Source organism: Muscardinus avellanarius (assembly GCF_963383645.1).
Source record: "Muscardinus avellanarius genome assembly, chromosome: 12".
Lineage (NCBI taxonomy): Eukaryota > Metazoa > Chordata > Mammalia > Rodentia > Gliridae > Muscardinus > Muscardinus avellanarius.
This window is the reverse complement of record NC_137798.1, coordinates 30,564,428-30,589,533: the sequence shown is the minus strand read 5'-3', so window position 1 is coordinate 30,589,533 and position 25,106 is coordinate 30,564,428. Positions and strand designations below refer to the sequence as shown.

At 44.3% G+C, this 25,106-nt stretch overlaps 1 protein-coding gene across 2 annotated transcripts; it reads left to right on the top strand.

Moving 5' to 3' along the window:
- Window positions 1–483: 483 nt before the first annotated feature.
- Window positions 484–24,504, top strand: LOC308271133 (granzyme H-like; the record flags this gene model as incomplete). Of its 2 annotated transcripts, none has more annotated exons than XM_080707275.1 (5): window positions 484–538; window positions 22,747–22,894; window positions 23,378–23,513; window positions 23,634–23,894; window positions 24,361–24,504. In XM_080707275.1, the coding sequence occupies 5 exons, from the start codon at window positions 484–486 to the stop codon at window positions 24,502–24,504; spliced, it is 744 nt and encodes a 247-aa protein (XP_080563401.1). The 2 variants fall into 2 exon arrangements, with proteins under 2 accessions (XP_080563401.1, XP_080563400.1); XM_080707274.1 differs by lacking the exon at window positions 484–538 and adding an exon at window positions 21,304–21,358.
- Between the last annotated feature and the right edge of the window lie 602 nt (window positions 24,505–25,106).

Genomic DNA, 25,106 nt, shown 5'->3' with positions numbered 1-25,106 from the left:
GCCGTCCTTTTCTAATCTCTAATGTTTCTGTTGTGTCCTCTGTTGAGCTAAGGAATCTTGTCTTCATTATCCCTGAGCCATTATCCCTGAGCCTTCCACAAAAATCTCATCTCCAAAATCCCTGAGCCATCTGTAAATGATCATCTTGATGCCCAAGGAGATGAAGTTCTTTCTGGGTCTGTCCTAATGAGATCCAGGGTTCCGAGGCACAGGAAACACCACTGGCCATTACAATGTCTCCACCGCAAACATGGGGCGGTGAGTTCCTGTTCTCTGATTCTGTGGTCAACACTGAATATAAAGCTATGGGTGCTCATGTGGTGACTATGTCCTTACTCTTGGGTCTCAGGTCTTGATCAGACACTCGTGCAAGGCTGAGACAGTCTTCAGTCGAAAGCTCTACAACCCCAGAAGGGAACAGTGGGGATTAGAAGTCAAGAAGGAAGCACTCACCGCTCAAAGGAGGCCGGCCTTCCTGGGAAGATGCAGCCACTCCTGCTCTTGCTGGCCTTTCTTCTGTGCCCAAGGATCGAGGCAGGTGAGTGACCATCCCCACCAACAGAGGCCCAACCCCGTCCCCCAGCCCTCTCAGAGGCTGCCCTCAGACACATTGTGGCTCTGGCATATCTTCAGAAACTTTCTGAACACCAAGTCTGATCTTACCCAAAGACCACATCTCATGCTGGGTAGAAGCACATCAGGATGGCAGGGCAGAAGTCTAGTCTGTGCAAGCGCCGACGCCCTCCTCTGTCCATAACTTGTCATCTGGTAAGCAGGACCATCTTATAAGGCTCGAGGATATTGGAAATGGGAATAAGAAATGACTCATTGCCCTAAAAAGGGGAGCTAGAGAAAGGGGCTGGCATCTGTCATCAAGATAAGGCCCACTAAGTTTTTACCTGAATCCCTTAAAATCAACTCTCCATCTCTACACCCTTCTCCAAACTTTGTCATTCTTATATAGCCCAGGAAAGATGCCTAGGATCGATGTGATCTCAGAGTTGTGGGAATCCTAATCCCCACGACACATATCTTTCCCTTCCTTCAGCCTCAAGTTCTCTCTGGTCATTTTTGTGTTTCAGATGAATGTAATGGCCACTGTCAGGCCCCAATCTCCCTCCTGCCCACAATCCCACCAGTACTATCTGACTCAATTCTCAACCAGAGGCTAATTGGGAGCTGTTCTTTTATGCAGTTGTGACATTGACTGGGCCTGGCTCTAATAGGTAGAGATAAATGCCACTGGGCCTCTTGAGCTTTTATGCTCAGCAACCAGTAGCAGCTCAATGGTATCTCAGTGGAAAACAAGAAGGCACAGAAGACCAGGAAACTTCAGAGGCCTGATTCTCCAACATTATACAGACATCACTGCTTGATCCATACCTAAATCCTAGATGTCCACACAAAGGTCTGAAGCAGGAGTGGTCCCTGGGGACTCCCTTCTTGGTTGCTGCTGCCTGTTGTGGACACTACCACCCACCCTACTCCTTCCCTCCCTGTAGCTTATCCCTTCTCCTCTTCTTCAGCTTTTATTTCCGTGAACACCGAAGGCAGGATAAATTTCTCTTTCAGAAAAAATCATCGGGGGCCATGAGGCAGTGCCTCATTCTCGACCCTACATGGCATTTCTTTGGATCAAGACTTTGGATGAATGGGAAACATGTGGGGGATTCCTTGTGCGAGAGGACTTTGTGCTGACAGCAGCTCACTGCAAAGGAATGTGAGTTCACACTGGTACCCTCACCCTTCTGTACATATCCTATGGCAAATACTTTTCTTGGGAGCTGAAAATCTGAGCCCCTTAGTAGCACAGAAGAGGTCCTTGGAGAAGAGGATAGTTTGGAGAACGTTTGGACCATGTCAGTGCAAGTGCCTTGTTACATAGAAGGAACATAGTGATTAAAGATGGCTGGGAAGAGACTGAACTTGTGCCCTGGAGCCCAGCATGCAAAGCTGAGAAATTCAGAGTCTTACTGGAGACACTGGGCTCTGAGCATGACATCTGCTCCAAGAACCCACCTGGCCACCAAGAAGCAAAGGTTACAGGGATGCTCGTCCCCAGAGCCTGCATCCCCTACAGTTCCTCCTGCCCTGCCCTGCCCTGCCCTGGGATACCCATTTTCCTTCATGGTTTCTGGGCTCTATCCTCTATGACTTTCTTTCTCCCGCTCCTCTCCTCTTGACTCCTCTCCTCTCGTTTCTTATCTGTACAGGTCAATAAAAGTCATCCTTGGGGCCCACGACATCAGGAAGAAAGAGAGAAGCTGGCAAGTCATCCCTGTGAGAAGAGCCATCCCACACCCAGACTATAATTTTCAAACAAAATCCAATGACATCATGCTACTGCAGGTGAGGCCCATCGCTCCACTAATTCCTGCATTTCTTAAGCCTGGGATTTCTGCGACCTCCTATTTTCACCCCCCTTTCTACTAGGACCCCTTCTCTTGTCACAGAGCCATGAGAAAGCCAACCCCATGACTGTCTAGAATTTATGTGGGCCAGTGGTTCAATAGATTCTCCCTTCTCAGCTTGTCATGGTGGCGCACGCTTATACTCCCAGCATTCGAGAGGCTGAGACAGGAGGATCCCAGTTCTTAGACAGCCTCAGCTACTTAGTGAGGCACTCCATAACTTAGTGAGACCCTGTTTCAAAATTAAGAATAAAAAATAGGGCAGGGGTGTAGCTCAGAGGTTGAAAGCCCCTGGGTTCCATCCCCACACCCCCCCCCCAAAAAAAAATCTCCTTCTCTGCCTTTAGTTGGAGAAGCAGGCCTCCCTGAATGACAAGGTGAGGCTCCTCAAGCTGCCCACAAGCAGAGACCAGGTTACACCCGGGATGGTGTGCAGTGTGCCTGGCTGGGGACGCATCAGCATGGAGGAGAAAACAACGAAACTGCATGAGGTAGACCTTGAAATACAAAATGACCAGCTGTGCAGAGCTCGCTATACATACGATCCCACCATCCAGATATGTGCGGGGAACCCAAAACAGAGGAAGGATTCTGTTCAGGTAAGTCACCAGCGTTGTCCCTGCCCTATCTTGGGTGGGTACAGCAGAGCTTTGAGGAGATCCGGAGCAGTGGGAAGTAACTGCACCTCGATATGCTCAGCCCTTCCACTACTTCTGTGTCTGGTCCTTCATTCCTGGGGAGTGGGGCCAAGGCAATAGAGACTGACAGCACCATAGCCTTTCCATGGCCAGAGGCTTCCTCGGCTTGAAGAGATAGATCTAGCCTGGGTCAACCAGAAGGAATACTGAGGGTCAGGCTGGAGCACTGGGAAAGAGGGAGGTGGCAAGGTCTTCCCTACTTCTCTTACTTCTGTTTTCTCTTTCTCTCCTCTCTCCTCTCTCCTCTCTCCTCTCTTCTCTTCTCTTCTCTCTCTCTCTTCTCTCTCTCTCTCTCTTCTCTCTCTCTCTCTTCTCTCTCTCTCTTCTCTCTCTCTCTCTCTCTCTCTCTCTCTCTCTCACACACACACACACACACACACACACACACACACACACAGCCCTCTAACAGAAATCACCCACCCTGGGGAGACATACAGCTCAGTACTTCCCCTCTCTGCCCACAGGGAGACTCCGGGGGTCCTCTCGTGTGTAACAACATGGCCCAGGGCATTGTGTCCTCTGGAGATGGTGGGTCACCCCCAGGTGTCTACACCAGGATCTCAAGCTTTCTGCTCTGGATTAAAAATACAATGAGATAGACCCACCAAACTACAGGGACAAGACTGAGATGCCTCTTTGATTGGAGCTCGTCATCTCTGGAGCACAGGTCCAAGTGTATTGGGTGGAAGAAAGACTATCATGTACTTAATAAAATTTCATCTCTAAAGTAGAAGTGATTGATTCTTTTATTCGCCAAAATAACTTTCCAAAACTGACGATTTTACATCCAGCAGCCATCTGCTAACACTTCTGATTTGATATTTGTTTCCCCAACCAACATACCCCACTTTCTACCTCCAGAAAAGGAAATTATTTCATGTTGATACCAGTTGCCCTGTCCCGCTCCAACAAAAATAGGGAGACACGTCCCCAGGAAAAATGATGCTCTCTCCATGAACCACTCACCCATATTGCCCCCTTGTCTTAATTATTCTATAATTATAATCCTACCCAACCCCACTTCGGTGCCCATATGACAGCATAACTAACACAGAATGGGGTGGGAACTGGGTAAGGGCTGATGGGGTGATGTGTGCATTATGCCTCTACCATCTTGTACTCCATTAAGATGTACAACTGCAATGCACCAATAAACATGTTTTTAAAGAAAACTTTAAAATTTTTTTAAAAAAGAACACAAATTTAAGCCACGTGTGGTGGTACATGGCAGGAATCCCTGTACTTGGGAAGCTGAGACCAGAGATCACAGGTTCAAGGCCAGCTTCTGCAAATGAGCAAGACCCTGTTTCAAAACAAAAAAATAAAAGGGGCTGAAAGTATAGCTCAAGGTAGGATGCTCCTGGATTTAATTCCCAGTAACAAAACAAAAAAAAAGCAGAACAAAACATAAACGCAGATTTGGAAATCGAGTTGCCTGAGAAGCCCTGGGGCAGGAGGTCACTTTCTTAGCCTACTGTAAATTGGGGGAGAGCTAGAGATTAAACACCTGAGCTGCAGCCTCCTTTTTATGTTTACTTGAAACAGGCTTTTACTTAGGAGTTGTATTTATTTGTATGGATATTTTTTCACCTAAACTATATAAAATAATAAAACTTAGGGGTGCAGTGTCTTCGTTAATGAAAAAACTTAAATAGTTGAAATATCTGAGCCCATTAGGGTCACACAGCCAACTGTTTACAAATTATTAAAAATTATTAATACTTTGCCAGGCGTGGTGGCACATGCTTATAATCCCTGCGCTTGGGAGGCAGAGACAAGAGGATCACACAGGTTCAAAGCCAGCCTCAGCTACTAAGTGAGGCTCTCAGCAACTTAGTGAGACCCTATTTCAAAATAAAATATAAGATAGTTCTGGGAGTATAACCTGGAGATATAAAAGCCCCTGGATTGCACCCCTAGTACAATAAATAAATAAATAAATAAATAAATAAATAAATAAATAATTTTCTGAATTAAAAGCTTTTTATAAAGATTGATTTTAATGTAAGTTTAAAAATTGTTAAGACAAAAGGAAGCAAAACAGAAGATATTTATAGGTATGTGAAAGTATTTTAATGAAGAAAGTTAGAAGGAAGAGGGAAATGCTTTTAGATAGAAGAAGGAAGAGGGAAATGCTTTTAGATAGAAAAGCATTGAGATATCCCATAGTGGGGGGAGAAGGGGGGAGAACAAAAGGAAGAATATTAAGCAAATCATAGAGGGTTTGAGGAAGTTGTAAATGATTTGAAAGTATAAATTTTATAAAAGAGATTTTATATGTGTAATAAAGTTGGTTATAATTAAAAGAGATTATTTAAAGGGTTTTGTAAAAGTCAATTTTAATGCATCAGTTCTATGTTTAAAACAATTAGATTTTCTTGAGATTTATCTGCTCTTGGTAAAATTTTACAAAAACTGATCTAAAGAGAAAATTTTATTTTATTAAGATGATTTCAAATGTTCTTAATATTTTTTTTATTTATTTATTTATTTTTTTTTTTTTTGGTGGTACTGGGGTTCCTGGAAGCCCTTCTAGCTCCGGGCTACACTCCCAGACCTATTTTTATATTTTTATTTGGAAACAGGGTCTCCTAAGCCAGCGCACGCGGCTGGCTTCGAACCCGCGCGATCCTCCTGTCTCTGCCTCCCAAGCGCAGGGATTACAGGCGTGCGCCACCACGCCCGGCAAATGTTCTTAATATTTAAAACATGGTTTTCTGATCTTAATAACATTCACTAAGAACTAACGTAGAGAAAGATTGTGTTTTAATCAGGATAAACTCTTAAACCAGGTGTAGTGGTGCCTGCCTATAATCCCAGTACTTGAAAGGCTGAGACAGGAAGATTGAAGGTTCAAAGCCAGCCTCAGCAACTTAGCAAGACCCTCTCTCAACATAAAAAATCAAAAGGATTAAATGTGTAGCTCAGAGGTAGAATGCCCATGGGTTCAATCCCAGTGTCCAAAAAAAATACAAAAATGATGTTTTATGTTTACTGTAATGGTAGGCCTCAGATTACTTAGAAAACTTTATCTTAACAGATTCAAGGTTTAAGTGACTATTTTTCAGCCTATTAAACTCACGCTGAATAAAGAACTATTACTTTGGGTTGCTGTAGTATAGTATATTTGAGACCCTATATATCTATATATAGGGTAAAGATACATATATATACTAAAGATGTGTGTGTGTTTGAAAGCTAAATATGCTGTGTGTCATATATATATATATATATATATATATATATATATATATATATATATATATATATGCCAGGCGTGGTGGTGCACACTTGTAATCCCCGCACTTGGGAGGCGGAGACAGGAGGATCGCACAGGTTCAAAGCCAGCCGCGCTGGCTTAAGAGACCCTGTTTCCAAATAAAAAAGTATAAAAATATGTCTGGAAGTGTAGCCCAGCAGTAGAAGGGTTTCCAGGAACCCGAGCATCAATATATACCATGCAAGGTAGCCAATAACTGCCCTTTTATTCAATGTGCATTGTATATGACCTTAAGCATATAAAATGGTTAATGATGTTTTTGAAACTTCTGCCATCTATATATTTGCGAATATTAAAAAAAAAAACTGCCATTTTTTTTGGGGGGGGGTGTTACTGGAGATAGAAGCCAGGGCTTTCTATTTCTAGGCTTCACTCCCAGACCTATTTTTTATATTTCATTTGGAAACAAGATGTCACTAAGTGCTGAGAGACACAATAAGTAGCTGAGGCTAGCTTTGAACCTGTGTGATCCTCCGATCTCAGCCTCCCAAATACTGGGATTACACCATGTGCCACCACTCCCGACTAAAACCTGCTATTTAAAACCTAGTTTACGCCGGGTGTGGTGACGCACGCTTGTAATCCCTGCACTTGGGAGGCAGAGGCAGAGGATTGCACAGGTCCGAAGCCAGCCTTGCTGGCTTAAGAGATCCTGTTTCCAAATAAAATATAAAAAATAGGTCTGGGAGTGTAGCCTAGAAGTAGAAGCATTCCATCTCTAGTACCACCAAAAATATAAATAAATAAAAATAAATAAAACCTGTTTTACATCTGTTTGCTTTGACTAAATGTGATAATTTGAATTTATAATGTTCCCCTTGATCTCATGAAAACAAGGTAGCAATATTTTTTTTATTTTTTTAAATTTTTTATTGGTGCACTGTATTCATACATCATAGTGGGATACAAAAAAACTTTTGTAGACATACATGCACACATCGCCCAGTCAGCCCCCACCTGATCCCCACCCCATTCCCTCCCCATCCCTCCTTCCCATGCTTGGCTTAGTGGTTGACATCTAGTATTATAGCAATTTATCCAAAATTAAAAATGATAATCTCACATAACAGTTTCATTTGTCTGATACCAAGCTTTTGATAACTTAAAGATAACATTTCAATATTTCTTTTTGCTTTCTTTCTTACCAGAGAATATTTTTTCTTTTCTTTTTAGGTGAAACTATCATATATTTATATATTTATTTTTCAGAAAAAAAATCTATCCTAATATGGAATATGGACTCTAGATACCCAAAACGATCTCAAAAAAGAACAAAGCTAGAAGATGTATATTTTCTGATTTCAAACCATATAAAGCTACAATAATTGAAACAGTGTAGTACTGTTCTAAAGGCAGATATATAAACCACTGGAGCTAAATAAAAGCCTAGAGCTAAATTATTCCATATATTGTCAAGTTATTTTTGACAAGGTTTCCATGAACATTTGGTGGAGGAAATAATAAGCTTTTAACTAAATATCGTTGAAAAATAATAATTACATGAAAAAGAATAAAATTGGACCCTTACCTAATCCCATATACAAATATTAACTCAAAATAGATAAAAGACCTAAATATAAATCTTAAGACTATAAACTTTTAGAAGAAAATCTGGGTCATAAACCTCACAACATTGAAATTGGTAGTGATTTCTTGGATATGATTTCAATGGCACAGGCAACAGAAGGGTAAACACAAGGTAGCAATATTAAAAGCAGGGCTTCATTACTACAGAAGTATCCCTGGAGGTTTTGTCTTGGGTACTATATATGGTCCTCTCCTCTCTCTCTCTCTCTCTCTCTCTCTCTCTCTCTCTCTCTCTCTCTCTCTCTCTCTCTCTCTCTCTCTCTCCTCTCTCTCCTCTCTCTCCTCTCTCTCTCCCTCCCTCCCTCTCTCCCTCCTTCCCTCCCTCCCTCTTTGGCTTACAGCCTCCATGATGTGTGAGCAGAGCCTTGCTCTCCCTCTCTCTGCTTCCCTCTGCCATATCCTGAGCTTCAGACCCTGGTCCATATGGACTGAACACAGAATCTCCAACTAAATGTAAGCAAATAAATCTTCCTTCCTCTAAGTTGTGTGGTCAGTTCTTTTGGATTATAGTAGTAAGGATGTTGACTGAGACACTAAATAAATGTTTTATTATTGTATAATAGAGATAACACTATTCATCAGATAATAAGCCTATTTCTGATTATTAACACTGTTCCCTAAACTTATAATAGATCTAGATCTATTCTATGTGTTTTTTCAATGTTGTTAACCTACATAGAGCTGTAATTATAGTTATCTAGCTGAGCCATTACTTCTAAATTTTATCTCAATAGTAAAAGTTATGTTAATATAAATGTTAACTTCTTGAGAGGCTGAGCTGAGGATCGCGGTTCACAGACAGCCTCAGCTACTTAGTGAGGCCCTCCGCAACTTAGCGAGACCCTGTTTCAAAATAAAAACTGAAAAATAGGGCAGGGGGTGTAGCTCGGAGGTAGAATGCCTCTGGGTTCCATCCCCAGACCCACAAAAATAAAAAATAAAAAATAAATAAATATATATATAAATGTTAACTTCTATGCAACTATGATTTTAATTATTACGGGCTTCTTTGTAAGTTAAACATGTTGTGTTTCCCAAATATGTTATAAAATGTAAATTCTGCTGAGCATGGTGGCACACGCTTGCAATCCCCATGCTTGGGAGGCAGAGATAGGAGGATCACACAGGTTCATAGTCAGCCTCACTGGTTTAAGAGACCCTGTTTCCAAATAAATAAAAACAATATAAAATAGGCCTGGGAGTATAGCCCAGAGGTAGAAGGGCTTCCAGGAACCCTTACCACCAAAAAATAAAAATACCCCAGTACCACCAAAAAATAAAAATAAAATAAAATGTAAATTCCAAGAGGACACTTTACCAAGCTGATTATATATATATATATATATATATATATATATATATATATATATACATATATATATGTATATATGTGTATATATATGTATATATATGTGTGTGTGTGTGTGTGTGTGTGTGTGTGTGTATATATATATATATATATATATATATATATATATATATATAGTGATACTGGGTACTGGGGGGTCAAACCAGGGACTTTTCTACCTCCAGGCTATACTCCTAGACCTATTTTATACTTTGTTTGTTTTGAGGTTTTGTTTTTTCTGCGGGTCTGGGGATGGAACCCAGGGGCATTTGACCTCTGAGCTACATCCCCTGCCCTATTTTTTATTATTTATTTTGAAACCGGGTCTCAGTGAGTTGCAGAGGGCCTCACTAAGTAGCTGTGCTATCCTCCTGTCTCAGCCTCCCAAGCGTGGGGATTACAAGCATGCGCCACCATGCCCGGCTTGGAAAATAGTTTAACAACAAATACAAAAATATCCTTAAAATGTGCATAATTTGATTTACTGATCCTACTTGAGGCATTTTTTTGCAGTACTAGGTGATAGGTCAGATCCCCCCTTCGTTCCCCCATGTGACCCCTCAGCAGGGACAGGAGGCAGACCCCAGAAGCCAAAAGCAGAGATATCATGAGACTCTAGGTGTCACGAGACTCCAGATATCATGAGGCAGACTCTAGAGGTCGCAGGATTACAGATGTCACAAGAGAATCAACATGCCTATAAAACATCGGTACTTCTGATCCCCCACATGACTCAGTCAATCAATCAGGACTATGCACAGCTCTCCAGACATGTGGCCCGTCGCTCCCTTCCTCCATGGCCGGCTGACTCCCCAGAGGGTGTCAGGTCATGTCCGATAAAGCAGTGGTCTCTGATCACCTGGTTGGTGTTTTTACCTCCCTCCTAAACTGCCTAACTCTATTTTCATTCATGTAATTGGTGCCAAAACCCAGGACGTCTGAATGATTTTTTTGTATTTTTTTCCTTTTATTTTTCTTTCTCTCTCTTTTTGAGCCCCAAACTCTCCAACCCACCAGCTGCTCGCCCGTGAGGTCCTGTGCCAGTGCTTGGCCCACAGCCATGGCTCCACCCCCTGCCACCAAGTGCAGACCGCAGCCGCATTCGGGCTCCAAGCCTAGCGGTTGCTGCCAGAACCTCTGCCCGTGGCTGCAGCTGGCAGCTCCTCCTGCCCTGCACCAGTCTGGCTGGCCAGTGCATGGCTGCCACCACCACCAACACCACCACAGCAGCCTGTACCATTCACTTTTGCTGCCCACTGCTGCACAAGCTTTGAACTCTGGCTGCTGCCACCACGCTCTGGTGCCACTGCTCTGGCTGCCTGCCACACTGGCTGCCTGCTGCACCAGCCACTGCAGCCACTCAGGCCTCACCACGCACCCCACAGCTGTGTGCCCACTGCCGCTATTCAGGCTCAGTGCTCCTACATCCTGCAGAGGTCTTTCAAACAGGGTAAGCTCCCTCCCCTTCCCTTGGTCAGCAGGTTCTGGCTTCTTGGGTCCTCTGCCGATCCACTGGTACCCCCAAAATCCAATCTTTTGGTGACCCATTGTCCTCTGGATGACCAGGTCATCCTTCGGTTTTGAGAAGGTATTGAGATGTCTTTCCCGATCTCTTAACCCCCATTTCCAAATGATTGATCAAGAAAATGGAGACACCTGTTTCCTGTTCTTCATTCTCACCTGCAGACCAATTATGGGAAATAAAACCTCCAAACTAGCAGAGACATATGCCCTGAGCATCTGTCTGGTTAATATGAGTTGGATAATGGGTTGCAGTGGCCCAAGAATGATTAGCAACTTTTACAAGCACTCTGGTAAATGGTCAGAAGTCTTTATGTCCACGCTTTCTTTTTCCTGCACTCCTGTCCATGCAAATGCTCTCCCTCATCAGCCGCCATTTTCCTGTCAGCCGCCATTTTGTGATGGCACATTGTCACTACCTTATGATGTTACAGTCGCCATCTTGGTCACCACGTGACAGCGCACAGACACCACCTGGTGGTCTTTCTGGGTTACAGGCTAACTCATGGTCACCCGCTCCAGCCTGCAATTTTGCTGAGTCACAGGCACAGTTGTAATTTTGTGCTGATACGTGGATGCCAGTGTCTGACCCAGCTGGGTTACAGGCACCTCTTTCTGAGGATCCTGATCCACAGGATCTCTCCTCACCACCCTGGTCACCATCCTATTCTAGGACAGTCTCCCACTCTAACCCGCTTCCCCCCGCCCCGCCCCGCCCCAGTCATCCTCCCTTAAGGGACCAACTCAGGAGACTTTTACCCTCTATACACGCTTAGATCCATCTACTGAGTCAGGATCTGTGGTACTGGCAACTCATTCTATTGGGCAATCAGCCCCTGATATTCAGAATAAATTTTTTTTTAATTTTTTATTGGTGCACTGTATTCATACATCATAGTGGGATACAAAAAACTTTTGTAGACATACATGCACACATCGCCCAGTCAGCCCCCACCTGATCCCCACCCCATTTCCTCCCCATCCCTCCTTCCCATGCTTGGCTTAGTGGTTGACATCTAGTATTATAGCAATTTATCCAAAATTTAAAATGATAATCGCACATAACAGTTTCATTTGTCTGATACCAAGCTTTTGATAACTTAAAGATAACATTTCAATATTTCTTTTTGCTTTCTTTCTTACCAGATTATATTTTTTTCTTTTCTTTTTTTAGGTGAAACTATCATATATTTATATATTTATTTTTCAGGAAAAAAAAATCTATCCTAATATAGAATATGGACTCTAGATACCCAAAACGATCTCGAAAAAGAACAAAGCTAGCAGATATATATTTTCTGATTTCAACCCATATAAAGCTACAATAATTGAAACAGTGTAGTACTGTTCTAAAGGCAGATATATAAACCATTGGAGTTAAATAAAAGCCTAGAGCTAAATTCTTTCATATATTGTCAAGTTATTTTTGACAAGGTTTCCACGAACATTGGGTGGGGGAAATAATAATCTTTTAACTAAATATTGTTGAAAAATAATACTTACATGGAAAAGAATAAAATTGGACCCTTACCTAATCCCATATACAAATATTAACTCAAAATAGATAAAAGACCTAAATATAAATCTTAAGACTATAAATTTTAGAAGAAAATCTGGGTCATAAAATCTCACAACATTGAAATTGGCAGTGATTTCTTGGATATGATTTCAATGGCACAGGCAACAGAAGAGTATACAAACTCCCTAAAAAATAAAAAAAATTGTATATCCAAAGACAATGTAAACAGAGTTAAAAGTTACTGATTGAATAGGATAAAATATTTCTAAATGCTATATCTGAAGGTATATTAATATTCCAACTAGAATTCCTAAAAATTAACAACAATAAAAGCAAACAATACAATTTAGAGATAGGTAAAAGACTAACATAAATAATGAATCTCCACAAATACCTAATCTTAGTTGTCTGTTGGATGGAAACTCTTGTTTCTCTGGTTCTGGTGTGTGTTACCTATTTCTTCTTTGTAGTTAATCTCTTTGAGTATTTTCTCTAGTGCTGGTTTTGAAGACATAAATTCCTTCAGTTTCTGTTTGTCATGGAAGCTTCTTATTTCTCCATCTAATTTGATAGAAAGTTTTGCTGGGTAGGAAATTTTTGGCTGGAAGTTGTTTTCTTTCAGAGTTTGGAATATGTTACTCCAAGCCCTTCTGGCTCTCATGACTTGCTTTGGGAAGTCTGGAGTGATTCTAATTGGTTTGCCTCTGAATGTCACTTGGTCCTTTGTTTTTGTTGCCTTTAAGATTCTCTGCTTGGCTTCTACATTGGTCATTTTGACAATTATGTGGCGTGGGGATCCTCTTCTCCGATCCTGTCTAAAGGGAGTTCTATAAGTTTCCTGGACCTGTGTATCGACCTCTTGCTCTGTTTGGAAAATTTTCTGCTATTACTTCCTTGAAGATATTGTTGATCCCTTTGGTTTCACCTTCTTTTCCCTCCTCTATTCCAATTATTCTTAGGTTAGCTCTCTTAAAATGGGCCCATATTTCTTCAATGTCAGATTCCTGCTGTCGGATATTTTTTTCTAGATTAGAAACTATGCGTTCATTTTTGGATTGCTCATCTTCTAAGAGCGAGATTCTATTCTCCACGTGGTCTAATCGGTTGTTTGTACTTTGGATTGAGGCCTTTACTTCATTAATTGCATCCTTTATCTTTTTGTGGCTCTCTCTGAATTCTTTTCAAAACACCTCTATTATTTCTACAGTTATTTTTCTGATTTGATCTTCTAGAAATCTCTGAATTTCTGTTTTATTGGGTTCTGATGTTGTGGGGTTGTGGGCATTCATTGCTCCAGTATTATTCCTCTTTCCCATGATTTCGGAAGTTTGTGCCTTCTCTGGGTTCTTCCCTTGGGTCACTAAGACTTCACTTAAGGTGCTCTGGATCTCGAGTCTGTGGTATCTCAGACCCCACTACTCCTTTACTGGGTTGTATCACAGAGTTTCAAACCCAGGGAGTCGATAGAGGCTGCTTTAGACTATGGGGCGTGCCAGGTTGGGCGTTCTTCTATGGTGTGATATCTCTGCCACCACCAATCCCCCACTGGGTCAAGTCCCTGGGAGTGCAGTACTGGGATTTCTCCTCTGGGGCCCACAATTTGACTCACTGTTGTTTAGTACGCAGATCGCAGATCGAGCTGTAGTGGACTAGGTGAATTTGCTGCTGCTGCCGCCGGTGGCAATATGGCGCCGCTGCCACACCCTCAGCCATGAGGCTGGCGTATTTGTTCTCTGGTTTTGAGCTCTGCTCTGAGTCCCTGCAGCGTGTGCTGAGCTCAGCCACTGGGAGCTTTAGATGCTCCCTGCGCCGAAAAATCCCGCCCGGCTGTTCCGCAGCGGCTTACCTTGGCTCGCTGTAGCCATCCGGTAACTCGCCGCTGCCGCCGGCAGTAAGGCACTGCTGCCACGTCCTCGGGCGTGAGGCTGGTGTATCTCTTCTGTGGCTCTGAGCTTTGTTCTGAGTCCCCTTTCTCTCTTGAGCCTGGTGATTTTTTTGTTTGTCTGGTGATGGTGTTTTCTGGCTATGAAAGGCGCCGATTTTGTGGTAATGGAGATTAGTTGTTAGCAGGGCTCTTAAGCCCCGCTTTTCTCGGTCGCCATCTTCCCGGAAGTCCAGAATAAATTTTAAAAGGCTGAGGACGGTCCTCAAACCCCTATCTGAGATTTGGCAAACAATGCATATAAAGATTTTAGTTCCAGAGAGGAACAGGCAGAGAAGAACATATACTCCAACTTTGCCAAAAGGCCGATTTGCAGGCCTGAGGCCTGGTAGCTACCCTGTGGCTGGCAGTGGTGGCTCAGCCCTCTGGAGTGCTACCTAGGGGTGGAGGACAACAATGACAATTACCTTCAAGAGCCTGTCTCAAGTTCAGCAAGGCCACGCCCACCAATCAGACCATGCCCAGCATGCGGCCAGGCGGGCCACTGGAAAAGTGCCCTTGGAAAAGTGGTGAGCCCCAGGTGCCTCAACACAGGAGGACCACCCTTTCAGACCAGGCCCCGCCACTATCCCTACTCAGCCTGGCCGAAGACTGACAGCTCCCAGACTCCTCAACCTTGATCATCCTTGACAGCCCAGGGTAACTCTCAAGGTAGTTGGTAAGCCAGTTGCCATGCACTACAGGCCCTCTTTAATAGGACAAAATTGTTCTGCCTGAGCCTTGGGCCGGAGATAGTCATTAGCCTAATACATAATTCCCTACACGTGGGACCTACGGCGCTTAGCATTTCTTAAGCCCCTTGTTTTATTCTCCTCTCCTGTATCAGCTGATTAGTAAAGTCAGTGCCTCCTGTTCTACTTGTGCTGCTGTTTCTCCTCAAGGAGGCCTTTGCCCCTCTTTTCCTACTCACCAAATGAGAGATGACACCCTAACAGGTTGGGTAGAGGCTTTTCCCTCAAAGGACGGCACAGCCAGCATGGTGGCCAATGTTCTATGTTCGAACATCATCCCTCAGTTTGGACTCCTTAATTCCTTACAGTCTGATAATGAACCACCTTTTATTTCTAAGGTTACTCAATAGGTGGCACAAGCTCTTGGTGTTTCTTGTAAGCTCCACATCCCATACCGACCGCAGTCATCAGGAAAGTTAGAAAAGATGAATAGGATTCTTAAAAACCATCTAAAAAAAAAAAAAAACTCTGGAGCTGCGGGTATTGTGGCCTGAACTAACTACTACTAGCTCTGGCCACCCCTCAAAGCCCCACCTTCATGAGCCCCTTTGAATTGCTATCTAGTCACCATTTTTGCTTAATCACGCTCTCCTTTCAGACCCCCCTCCTTTGGCTTCCTGTCTCCCTTACTTGTCTTTTCTCAGGCATCTTCTTAGGCAAAATGCTGATGGATATCTTCCCCAACCTAGGACTGAAGAAGCAGCTCCACAACTGGCACTCAAGGCTCTTAAGCCAGGGGATCAAGTCTTCCTCAAGTCGCTTCAACCAAAACATCTCCAACCACAGTGGACTGGTCCTTTTACAGTGATCCTCACCACACCTAATGCAGCGAAACTGCTGGGGGACCCCAACTGGCATCACCTTACTCGGCTAAGAAGGGCTCCATTACAACAACCTCATGACAAATTCTCTTGTAAAGTGTTGGGGCCCACTAAGCTTCATTTTTCTCAGCATAATTCTCTTTAATGTTTTTATTTTAGCAGGTTGACTTGTTTATATAGTATGGTGCTCTCCCTCTCTGGATGCCAGACAGCCATAACTCCTCTTCTGTTAAAGTCTATTTGAACAAACATTACCAAGCTGTCCAGGGTAACCTCCAACTCCCGCTGCAGCCATACTCCCACCTGCCCACTTCCAAAGGACTTGACCTCTCATGGCCAAGGGGCCCCTATGATGTCCCCTGACAGCAGGAAATAGCTTGGAATCAGTCTCCACCCATTATCACCAAAAGGCCGGGATGATAGGTCAGGTACCCCCTTTCTCCCCCACATGACCCCTCAGCAGGGAAACGAGGCAGACCCCAGAAGCCAGAAGCCAGAAGCAGAGATATCGTGAGACTTCAGGTGTTACGAGACTCCAAACATCACCAGACAGACTCCAGAGGTCGTGAGACTACAGATGTCACGAGAGAATCAGCATGCCTATAAAACATCGGTGCTTCTGATCCCTTACACGACTCAGTCGGTCAATCAGGACTATGCACAGCTCTCCAGATGCATGGCCCATCAGTCCCTTCCTCCATAGCCGGCTGACTCCCCGGAGGGTGCCGGGTCGGGTCCAAATAAAGCAGCGGTCTCTGATAACCCAGTTGGTGTTTTTACCTCCCTTCTAAACTCCCTACCTCTATTTTCATTCATTCACTAGGGATGGAACCCAGGGACATTCTACCTCCAAGCATCACCCTCAGCCCTATTTTTTTATTCTTTATGTTTTGAAACAGGGTCTCACTGAGTTGCAGAGGGCCTCACTAAGTAGCTGAGGCTGTCCACGAACCACTATCCTCCTGTCTCAGCCTCCCAAATGCTGGGATTACAAGCATGCGCTACCATGCCCAGCAAGCACTTATTTTTTAAATTGGATAAATATTTAAAGATGTTTATAGAGAGTTGTTCAACAACATTGTTAATACGGGTTGAAAAAAAGAGAAAGTAAAAGGGGATTGCTTTAAGTAAATTATGTTGTGTTTACATGCTACATCCCTATTAGAATAAAATGTAATTATTAAAAATTATGCTATTTAACTCCCCACTCCTTAAGTGTGGGTTGAACATAGTAAATTTCTTCCAAAAATAAAAGTATAAAATAAAAGGAATAGCTTTACAGCAAAGAATCTGGCAGATGCTACCTCAGCCATGTGCTCAAGGTGAGTATCAGCAGCCATGAATCATGTTGACAGAAAGTAACCTTGACAAAGCATGGTGAAAATGGCAGCTTACCTCTGTGGTCTTCCCCTGAAGCCCCATAACTCCAACCTCATTATGAGAGAAGACAAATCCCAATAAAGGGATATGTAGAGGTCAGTAAAAGCAAGGAAAGTATGAGAAACTGTCACAGCCAAAAGGAGCCTAAAGAGACGTGACACTGAAGTGTGGCTTCCTGGATAGAAGCCTAGATCAGAAGAAGGAAACTAGGTAAAAACCAGAGAAAGCTGAATAAACTGTGGACTTTGGTTAACAATAATACATCAATATCATCACTTGTAACAATATACCTACTAAAATAAAAAATAATCACAAAATTGGGTGTGGCATTTATGAGAACTCTTCATCTCCATAGTTTTTCTGCATATGTGAACTGTACGAACCAACAAACTTTATTAAAAAGTAAAAACAAGCCGGGCGTGGTGGCGCACACTTGTAATCTCCGCACTTGGGAGGCGGAGACAGGAGGATGGCACAGGTTTGAAGCCAGCCTCGCTGGCTTAAGAGACCCTTTTTCCAAATAAAAATATAAAATAGGTCTGGGAGTGTAACTCGGAGGTAGAAGGGTTCCATCCTCAGTACCACCAAAAAAAAAATAAAAAATAAAAACAATAATGCTATAAATGGAATTATTCTCTTCCCTTAGAAAAGAATGCACTCAAAAAAAAAGAAAAAAATGCACTCCATATATTTTAACTAAATATCAGAAGACTTTATTAATAGCAGAAAAATACACCAAAATTTTAATGGTAGTTGTCACTGGTAATTTTAATCTTTTTATTTGCTTAATTTTAATATATTTAAATAAAAAATACACGTGGTGGCACACGCTTGTAATCCCCATGCTTGGGAGGCAGAGACAGGAGGATCGCGCAGGTTCGAAGCCAGCCGCGCGCACTGGCTTAGGAGACCCTGTTTCCAAATAAAAATGTGAAAATAGTTCTGGGAGTGTATCCCGGAGGTAGAAGGGTTTCCAGGAACCCCAGTACCACCAATAAATAAATAAATTAATTAATTAATTAATTAAATAAAACATGCTTATAATATATTTTAATACTATCATGAAGCACTTATTATGTTTTAGATTAAGTGATTAAATATAGCATACCAAAGAATATATCTGATATTATCACTAGCAAAAGAATATTTTATATAGAGATATATATACATACACATATGTGTGTTTTTCCATAGTAAATTTATTTTAATGAAAATTTGCCTTGATATCCTATGGATACTGGGTGATATTTTCTGTCACTTTTCAATACAACATCAACCTTATTTTTAAACCACCACCTTAGAAAAAAAACTTAACTGAAGATAATAAATGGTTTTGTTGAATATTTGCCATTGATCTGTGTGTTTAGACAATGGGAAATAATTCTGGGCATAAAAGTAATGCATATACATACTAAGATAGTTACATACAAAGCATGTAAATGAGAAAATTAAAATTACTGAGATCCTACCACCCAGAGATCTTCACTGATGTTCAAGAGCACTTCCTTCCACAGGTATTGAAAGGAGCTGCTCCTCCCTGTATTTGGATGGGACTAGAGTTCATGCCTTCCTGGCCATCACTTTCCCTTCTATCTTCATATGGGGGAAAGTGTTTAGATACATTGTCTGCAATTTTTAAGGACATACTGTGATTGGGAAGCTCAGGACCATCAGAGACAGAGCTGTCTGGACAATGGACAGACAATAGTTGGTGGACAATATTATTAGAATGATCAGCATCCATTTCTCCATTACCAAGTGACAGTAATTAGCGTTTCTTGAAGGGACTTTGCCAAGACATCCTGCTGCCTCGGCATCTATGTGTTGAGACCCCACTCCACATAGTTAATTCGGCAAAAAGCCCCGAGAAGGAGGTGTCGTCTCTGGCCAAAGTACCCCCCACTTTTACTATTATTCTTTTAACTCTCTACACGAATTGCTCCAATGATGTGAAATCAGGACTATGATGAAATTGAGTCCGTGGAAATAAAATCTCTAATAATTTGCCTAAACGTCCTTGGCTCTGCTCAATAATAATAAAAACTGGCCAGAATTCAGATGCTGTGATAAGCATTCCAGCTGCAGCAATCACAAATGGCCTCCGACCCTCATTCCAATCACTAATTTAGGTTAAGCTATTAACTCCGGTAAGGTAGCTCAGTTTAAGGTAACTTTGTTTACCCTTGAGATCCTGCCTAGAGACAGAAAAGATAAAAACCTTGTGTGTGACCTTAAAGCAATTTAGTTGATAAACAACTTAGTTGCCCAAATACAATAGACTCAAGGAGAAAGATTGGTGACTTTTACGCCCAGTGTAAATATTCCTGGAGACAGAGACTGACCGCAGGGTTATAAATGAATATGACAAAATAAAGGACAGACGTTTTAAGTATATATGTATGAAGGAAAGGAAATACCGTAAGAGTAAGAAAAGCATTTTTGCATGAAGAAGAGCTTATCATAAGAAAGTCCCAACTGGGAAAGAAAGGAACTAGAAAGTTAGAAGCAGGTTGCAGAGGGTTTGTGACAGGGAAATGGATTATTAAAGATGGATAGACCTTTAATAGGCTTGTGTCTAAAGAAGAGTGTTCAGCAGTTAAGGAAATACATCTGACAATTAAAACCAAGAACCTTGTGGTGTTGTTTGTGGTATTTTGTCTGCCAAACTGTGTTGTGAGTTTGCTTAAGCTTTCAGATTTAGAAGATAAGATGCCAACACCTGAAGAAACTCCATCACATCCACCTGAGTCACCACATCTCTCCACACTTGCTATATGAACTGAGCCCAAAAGATGGAAAGTTCCAAGAAAGCCAAAGAAGATTCCCCGAGAAACCCCCAAGCCTTGGCCATGCTTGTTTATTTTGGGAAGTGGCCCCCTGGGACTGCTTATCTGCAAAGACCTTGGAAAAGAATCCGGAGTCAATCTCTCGAAGGCCAACAGCCAGCTGAAGGACTAGTTTTATTACCTTTGTTTACATGTCATTCATTATTATTTCACAATGATTACACCCACCTCCCTTTTCTCTTATTATTAACTTTACTGGTGAAGGGTATAAATTTTGGAGTTTTTTGTAATATAGTGTCATTGGCTCAAGAAGCCTTTGTCCGCCTCAGATTCTTTCCCAAACGTCGTACCTAAAAACTTAGGGAATTCATAGAGGGGAAAGAATCGCTGCAGATAAGTTTCTGCAGGACATCACCTGCCTTTTGCCCCATCTTTCTGAGGCTCCCGGCCGCGAGTGGACTTGCCCCTCCCACAAGGACTGAGCCCGTCGGTAACAGGACTTCCCTCCCACATCCGCAGGCACTCTGGGGTTGGTCCGTCTCCCCTGCGGCACAGGCCACACAATTTTAATCGATTAGATGATCCATTTTGACCCAGTGAATATTGAGTCCAGGACTTTTATTCAAACCTGTGAAATAAGAGAAACTCACTTTGTCCCGGAATACTTATTCTTAAAGATTAAATTCTAACTATTTCAAACTTTGAGGCTGTGATGATGGTAAGATAGGAAACCAGGTTGTTACTTGGATGTGTTCAACTCCACATGTTCACAGAGCAAGGCCAGCCTCTGCCTCTATCACCAGGCAGACTTCACCATAGCCCAGTGTTCCACACGCAGATTTCCAGTCTACTTCAGCCAATTATTAGCTTTCTGAGGACAGGATCCATGCTTCTCTTATCTCTGGATCTAGCCTGCTAAATGATCATTCATGATCATATTAAAATGGAAGAAGACTCACAAGCTGAGACAAAAAGAAAGTCTTGGTTTCCTTCAGCCACTGAGGAGCTTGAGGGGTGTCAGCCCATCTACTAGCTGCAGCCACAGCCTCAACACCTACCATCTTCTTGTTCTTTATTCTTCCTTTCGCCTTGTGACTCACCTTGTGGCCACGGTGTCATTTTCACCTAAACCAGAATGCCTTGATGATGACGCCCATCAAGCCAGAGGGGCACAGGAAGGAGACATCTGTGAGGTCACTGAGCCTGTGCCTCCTCCGTGCCCCTCGGGGCTGTCTGCTCTGACCTGGGCATCTCTGACTGAGGCAGCCTTCCTGGGAGGATGCTACCGCTCCTGCTCCTGGTGATCTTGCTTCTGCCCCTTAGGGCTGAGACAGGTAAGTGATCACCCCTCTTTCAGAGGCCTGAGCCTTGTCTTTCAGAATCCCCTATACCCTTGATTTTTGCCCAGCATCGGCCAGGAATTTTTATTCTCAATCTATACCCAGAAACTTTCTGAACCCCAGCTCTTATTCCAAACCTAGACTTAGAAGTCTGAGACTGGCTAGAAACTCAACAAGATTGGTGAAAAGGAAGTCATTCCTTAGAAAGTTTACAGGTGTTAGCCTCTTCTCAGACTTGCTCTCCATCATTCGAAGAGTAGGTTGTCCTAAGAAAGACACTTGGTAGATGATAAGCTGCAAAAAGAGAAATAATTAAAATCCCTCACTCCAATCCAAAAAAGGGCAGTTCAGATAGCCTAGCCACAGGGGGGGAGGGGGTCTGTGGTTTCATTATTCAGTGTCCTCCACCCTCCCTCCTTCCCAGGAGAGAAGCTCAGGGTGCAACTGAGCTCAGAGGTGGCTAGATGCCTTGTGACAGGCAGAGATGCCAACATGGCACCGTCTACATGCAATTTCTTCTGTCGCCTTGGTTTTATCTAAGCCTTTGCAGTCAGTTTTGGTTGGCTTCTCCCTTCTGCCTTCTCAGGCCCCCGGCTGCACCCCAGTCTTTGACAACACCCTCCTCCCACATCTCTATGGCCCTGAATCCCACCAGCACTACTCCCACCAGGCCCTCGCCAAAGGCCAATTGAAGATCATGGATTCATGCAGCCAAGAACATTTGTGGAGAACCCAGGATGTGTTGGGCCCCAGAACATGACAATTTTAGAAAACCCAACTTCAAAAGCTCATCAGAAGGTTATTAGAAAATAACATCAATCAGGATGTTAGCAGCGGCTCAGAAAAGTTAGCTGGGCGTGGTGGTGCACACTTGTAATCCCATCATTTGGAAGGCTGAGACAGGAGGATCACGGTTCGCGGACAGCCTCAGCTACTTAGTGAGGCCCTCTGCAACTCAGTGAGAACCTGTTTCAAAATAAAGAAAAAAATAGGACTGAGTGTGTAGCTCAGAGGTAGGATTGCCCTGGGTTCCTTCCCCAGTACCAAAAAAAAAAAAAAAAAAAAAAAAGAAGTTGTGGAGGCTCACTAGGAAAGGAGGAATCAAAGCCTGCTGCCCAGGACCCTCTGAGGTTCTGCTGCCATGAAGGTAGAACCCATCGACTCCACATATGAGCCTACAGTAGAAGGTGGAGGACAGGCACAGTGTCCGCCTTCTCAAGCAGGGTTCTGAGGTTTGAGGTTCTGCCAGCAAAGAGTGCCGCCTACAGGACCTCACAGGCCCCACCCCTGCTGCCTACGGGGTGCATCCTCAGTCACCATTTCTGGGTCCCTCCAGACCACAGCCGCTCCCAGTCACCCCATCTTCCAACCTTTTCTTTCAGAGGAGATCATCGGGGGCCACGAGGCCAAGCCCCACTCCCGCCCCTACATGGCATTTGTTCAGTTTCTAGCTGAAGGGCACAGGAAGAGATGTGGTGGTGTCCTGGTGCGAGAAGACTTTGTGCTGACAGCTGCTCACTGCTGGGGAAGGTAAGGAGCGGCAGCCAGCCCTCAGTGCCGGACCCCCACATGGACCCCTGTCTTCTCCCACGGATGACAGCCTCTGCAGGGCTCCCAGGTGAGCCCCTGAAAGCTCATCAGAGAGCAGGGTTGAGTGGATGAAAGGTTGGGGAACAGGGCAGGTAAGCTTTGGGATCACGGGATGAGGGGCGAGAGCAAGTGTCAGGGCAGAGAGTCGACCGCAGTGAGGGAGGCTGAAAGGGTCTATTGAGGATCCCAGCGCTCGCTGGGGTAATTTCACAATGCTCCCTAACCACCAGAGGGAGCCCTGGGAAGCCCTACTCCTAGTGTCCTTGAGAAGTAGAGGGCACAGTCACTCAACCCTGGCGCTGGGGGCCTCAATTTCTCTCAGCTGCAGCCCGAGGCCTGCCCAGCTGGAGCCTGCTCTTCACAGCTCTGGGCGGTATCCTCTATGACTCTGGGTCTCCTATCCCCACTCTGCTCCCTGTGCAGTTCAATAAATGTCACCCTGGGGGCCCACAACATCAAGGAACTAGAGAGGACCCAGCAGGTCATCCCTGTGAGAAGAGCCATCCGCCACCCAGACTATAATCCTAATGACTTCTCCAAGGACATCATGTTACTGAAGGTGAACACACCCCTGCTGCTCCGCCCAGCTGGCCCACTTCCCTCCCCCATCCTGACCACCACTGGGTCCGGGCTCAGAGGCCACTGTCTGAGCTGGGCTTTCTTGCCTCTTCCCCATCAGCTGAAGAGAAAGGCCAAGCAGACAGCGGCTGTGAGGCCCCTCAGGCTGCCCCAGGGCAAGGCCCACCTGAAGCCCGGGACTGTGTGCAGTATGGCTGGCTGGGGACAGATGACCCAGACGGGCTCTTTAGCAACTGCGCTGCAGGAGGTGAAGCTGACCGTGCAGGAGGACTTGGAGTGCACCTCGCTCTTCCCCAGATATTACAGCTGCCACACCGAGATTTGTGTGGGGGACCCAAAGAAAAGCAAGAATGGTTTCAAGGTGGGCTTTCCAGTGTCTCTAAGACAGAACCCAGCAAGAGAGGAACTTTGGGGAGCCCGGGGTCTGAGAGTGGCCTTGCCTTCCTGCCCTCGGCGCAGAGCTTGGGCAGCCTGGGCTCCTCAGGAGTCACGAGACTGAGACTGACCTTCCTCCAGGGCATCTTTTCTGGAGCAGAGGCAAGAATCCTGTCTTTAGTCCATTCCCTGGTGAACAGGAGTGGGAGGTTGGGGAGGATCATTCATCCCAAAGAAACATTGTTGCCAGAATGTCCCCGAGATGGCAGGGAGAGGTATAGCCTGGGTCACTGGAAAGAAAAGTCCAGGTCAGGCTGGAGGCCTGTGGCTGAGGGAGGCAAAGGGGGCCCCGTCTCAAACGCCCCGGCCCCTCACAGAGGCCACCCAACCCTGGGGAGGCAGAGTGGGCAGGACCAGGAGGAGGCCAGCCCTGTGCTTCTCTCTGCCCACAGGGGGACTCCGGGGGCCCCCTCGTGTGTAACAGAAGGGCCCAGGGCATTTTCTCCTATGCACAAAGAAATGGGACCCCTCCAGGAGTCTTCATCAAGGTCTCCCAATTCCTGTCTTGGATTAAGAAAACCATGAAGCACCTCTAACACCAGGCACGAGACTGAGACTGACCTTCCTCCAGGGCATCTTTTCTGGAGCAGAGACAAGAATCCTGTGGGGGTGGCAGTAAGAGTTGCGGGGTTGTAATAAACACAGCTCTATAGTGAACGTGACTGAAGTCTTACTCTCTGCGTGGCTTTAGGCCTGTGCCAGCTCTGCTGCCCCAGGCTGCCCTCTGCTGTCAGCTCTGGGTTTTGCTTCCCTACCTCATACTAATTTTTTTTTCTTTTTTTTTTCTTTTCTGTATTGGGGATGGAACCCAGGGGCATTCTACTCTGGGCAACACCCTTCCCCCAGCCCTATTTTCTTATTCTTTATTTTGAAACAGGGTCTCACTGAGTTGCAAAGGGTGTCGCTAAGTAGCTGAGGCTGGCTGCAAACCGCAATCCTCTTGTCTCAGCCTCCCGAATGTTGGGATTAGAAGCATGTGCCACCACGCCCGGTTCTCAGTGACTTCTCAACCACACATTTATCTTTTATGCTCAGCATTCCAAGGCCGGCTTCCCCACCGCACAACCAGGCGTTCCAGGCATTAGCAAGGCGTCATTACACACTTAGTCACACACCGTGGCTACTTAGCTCTCCAAAA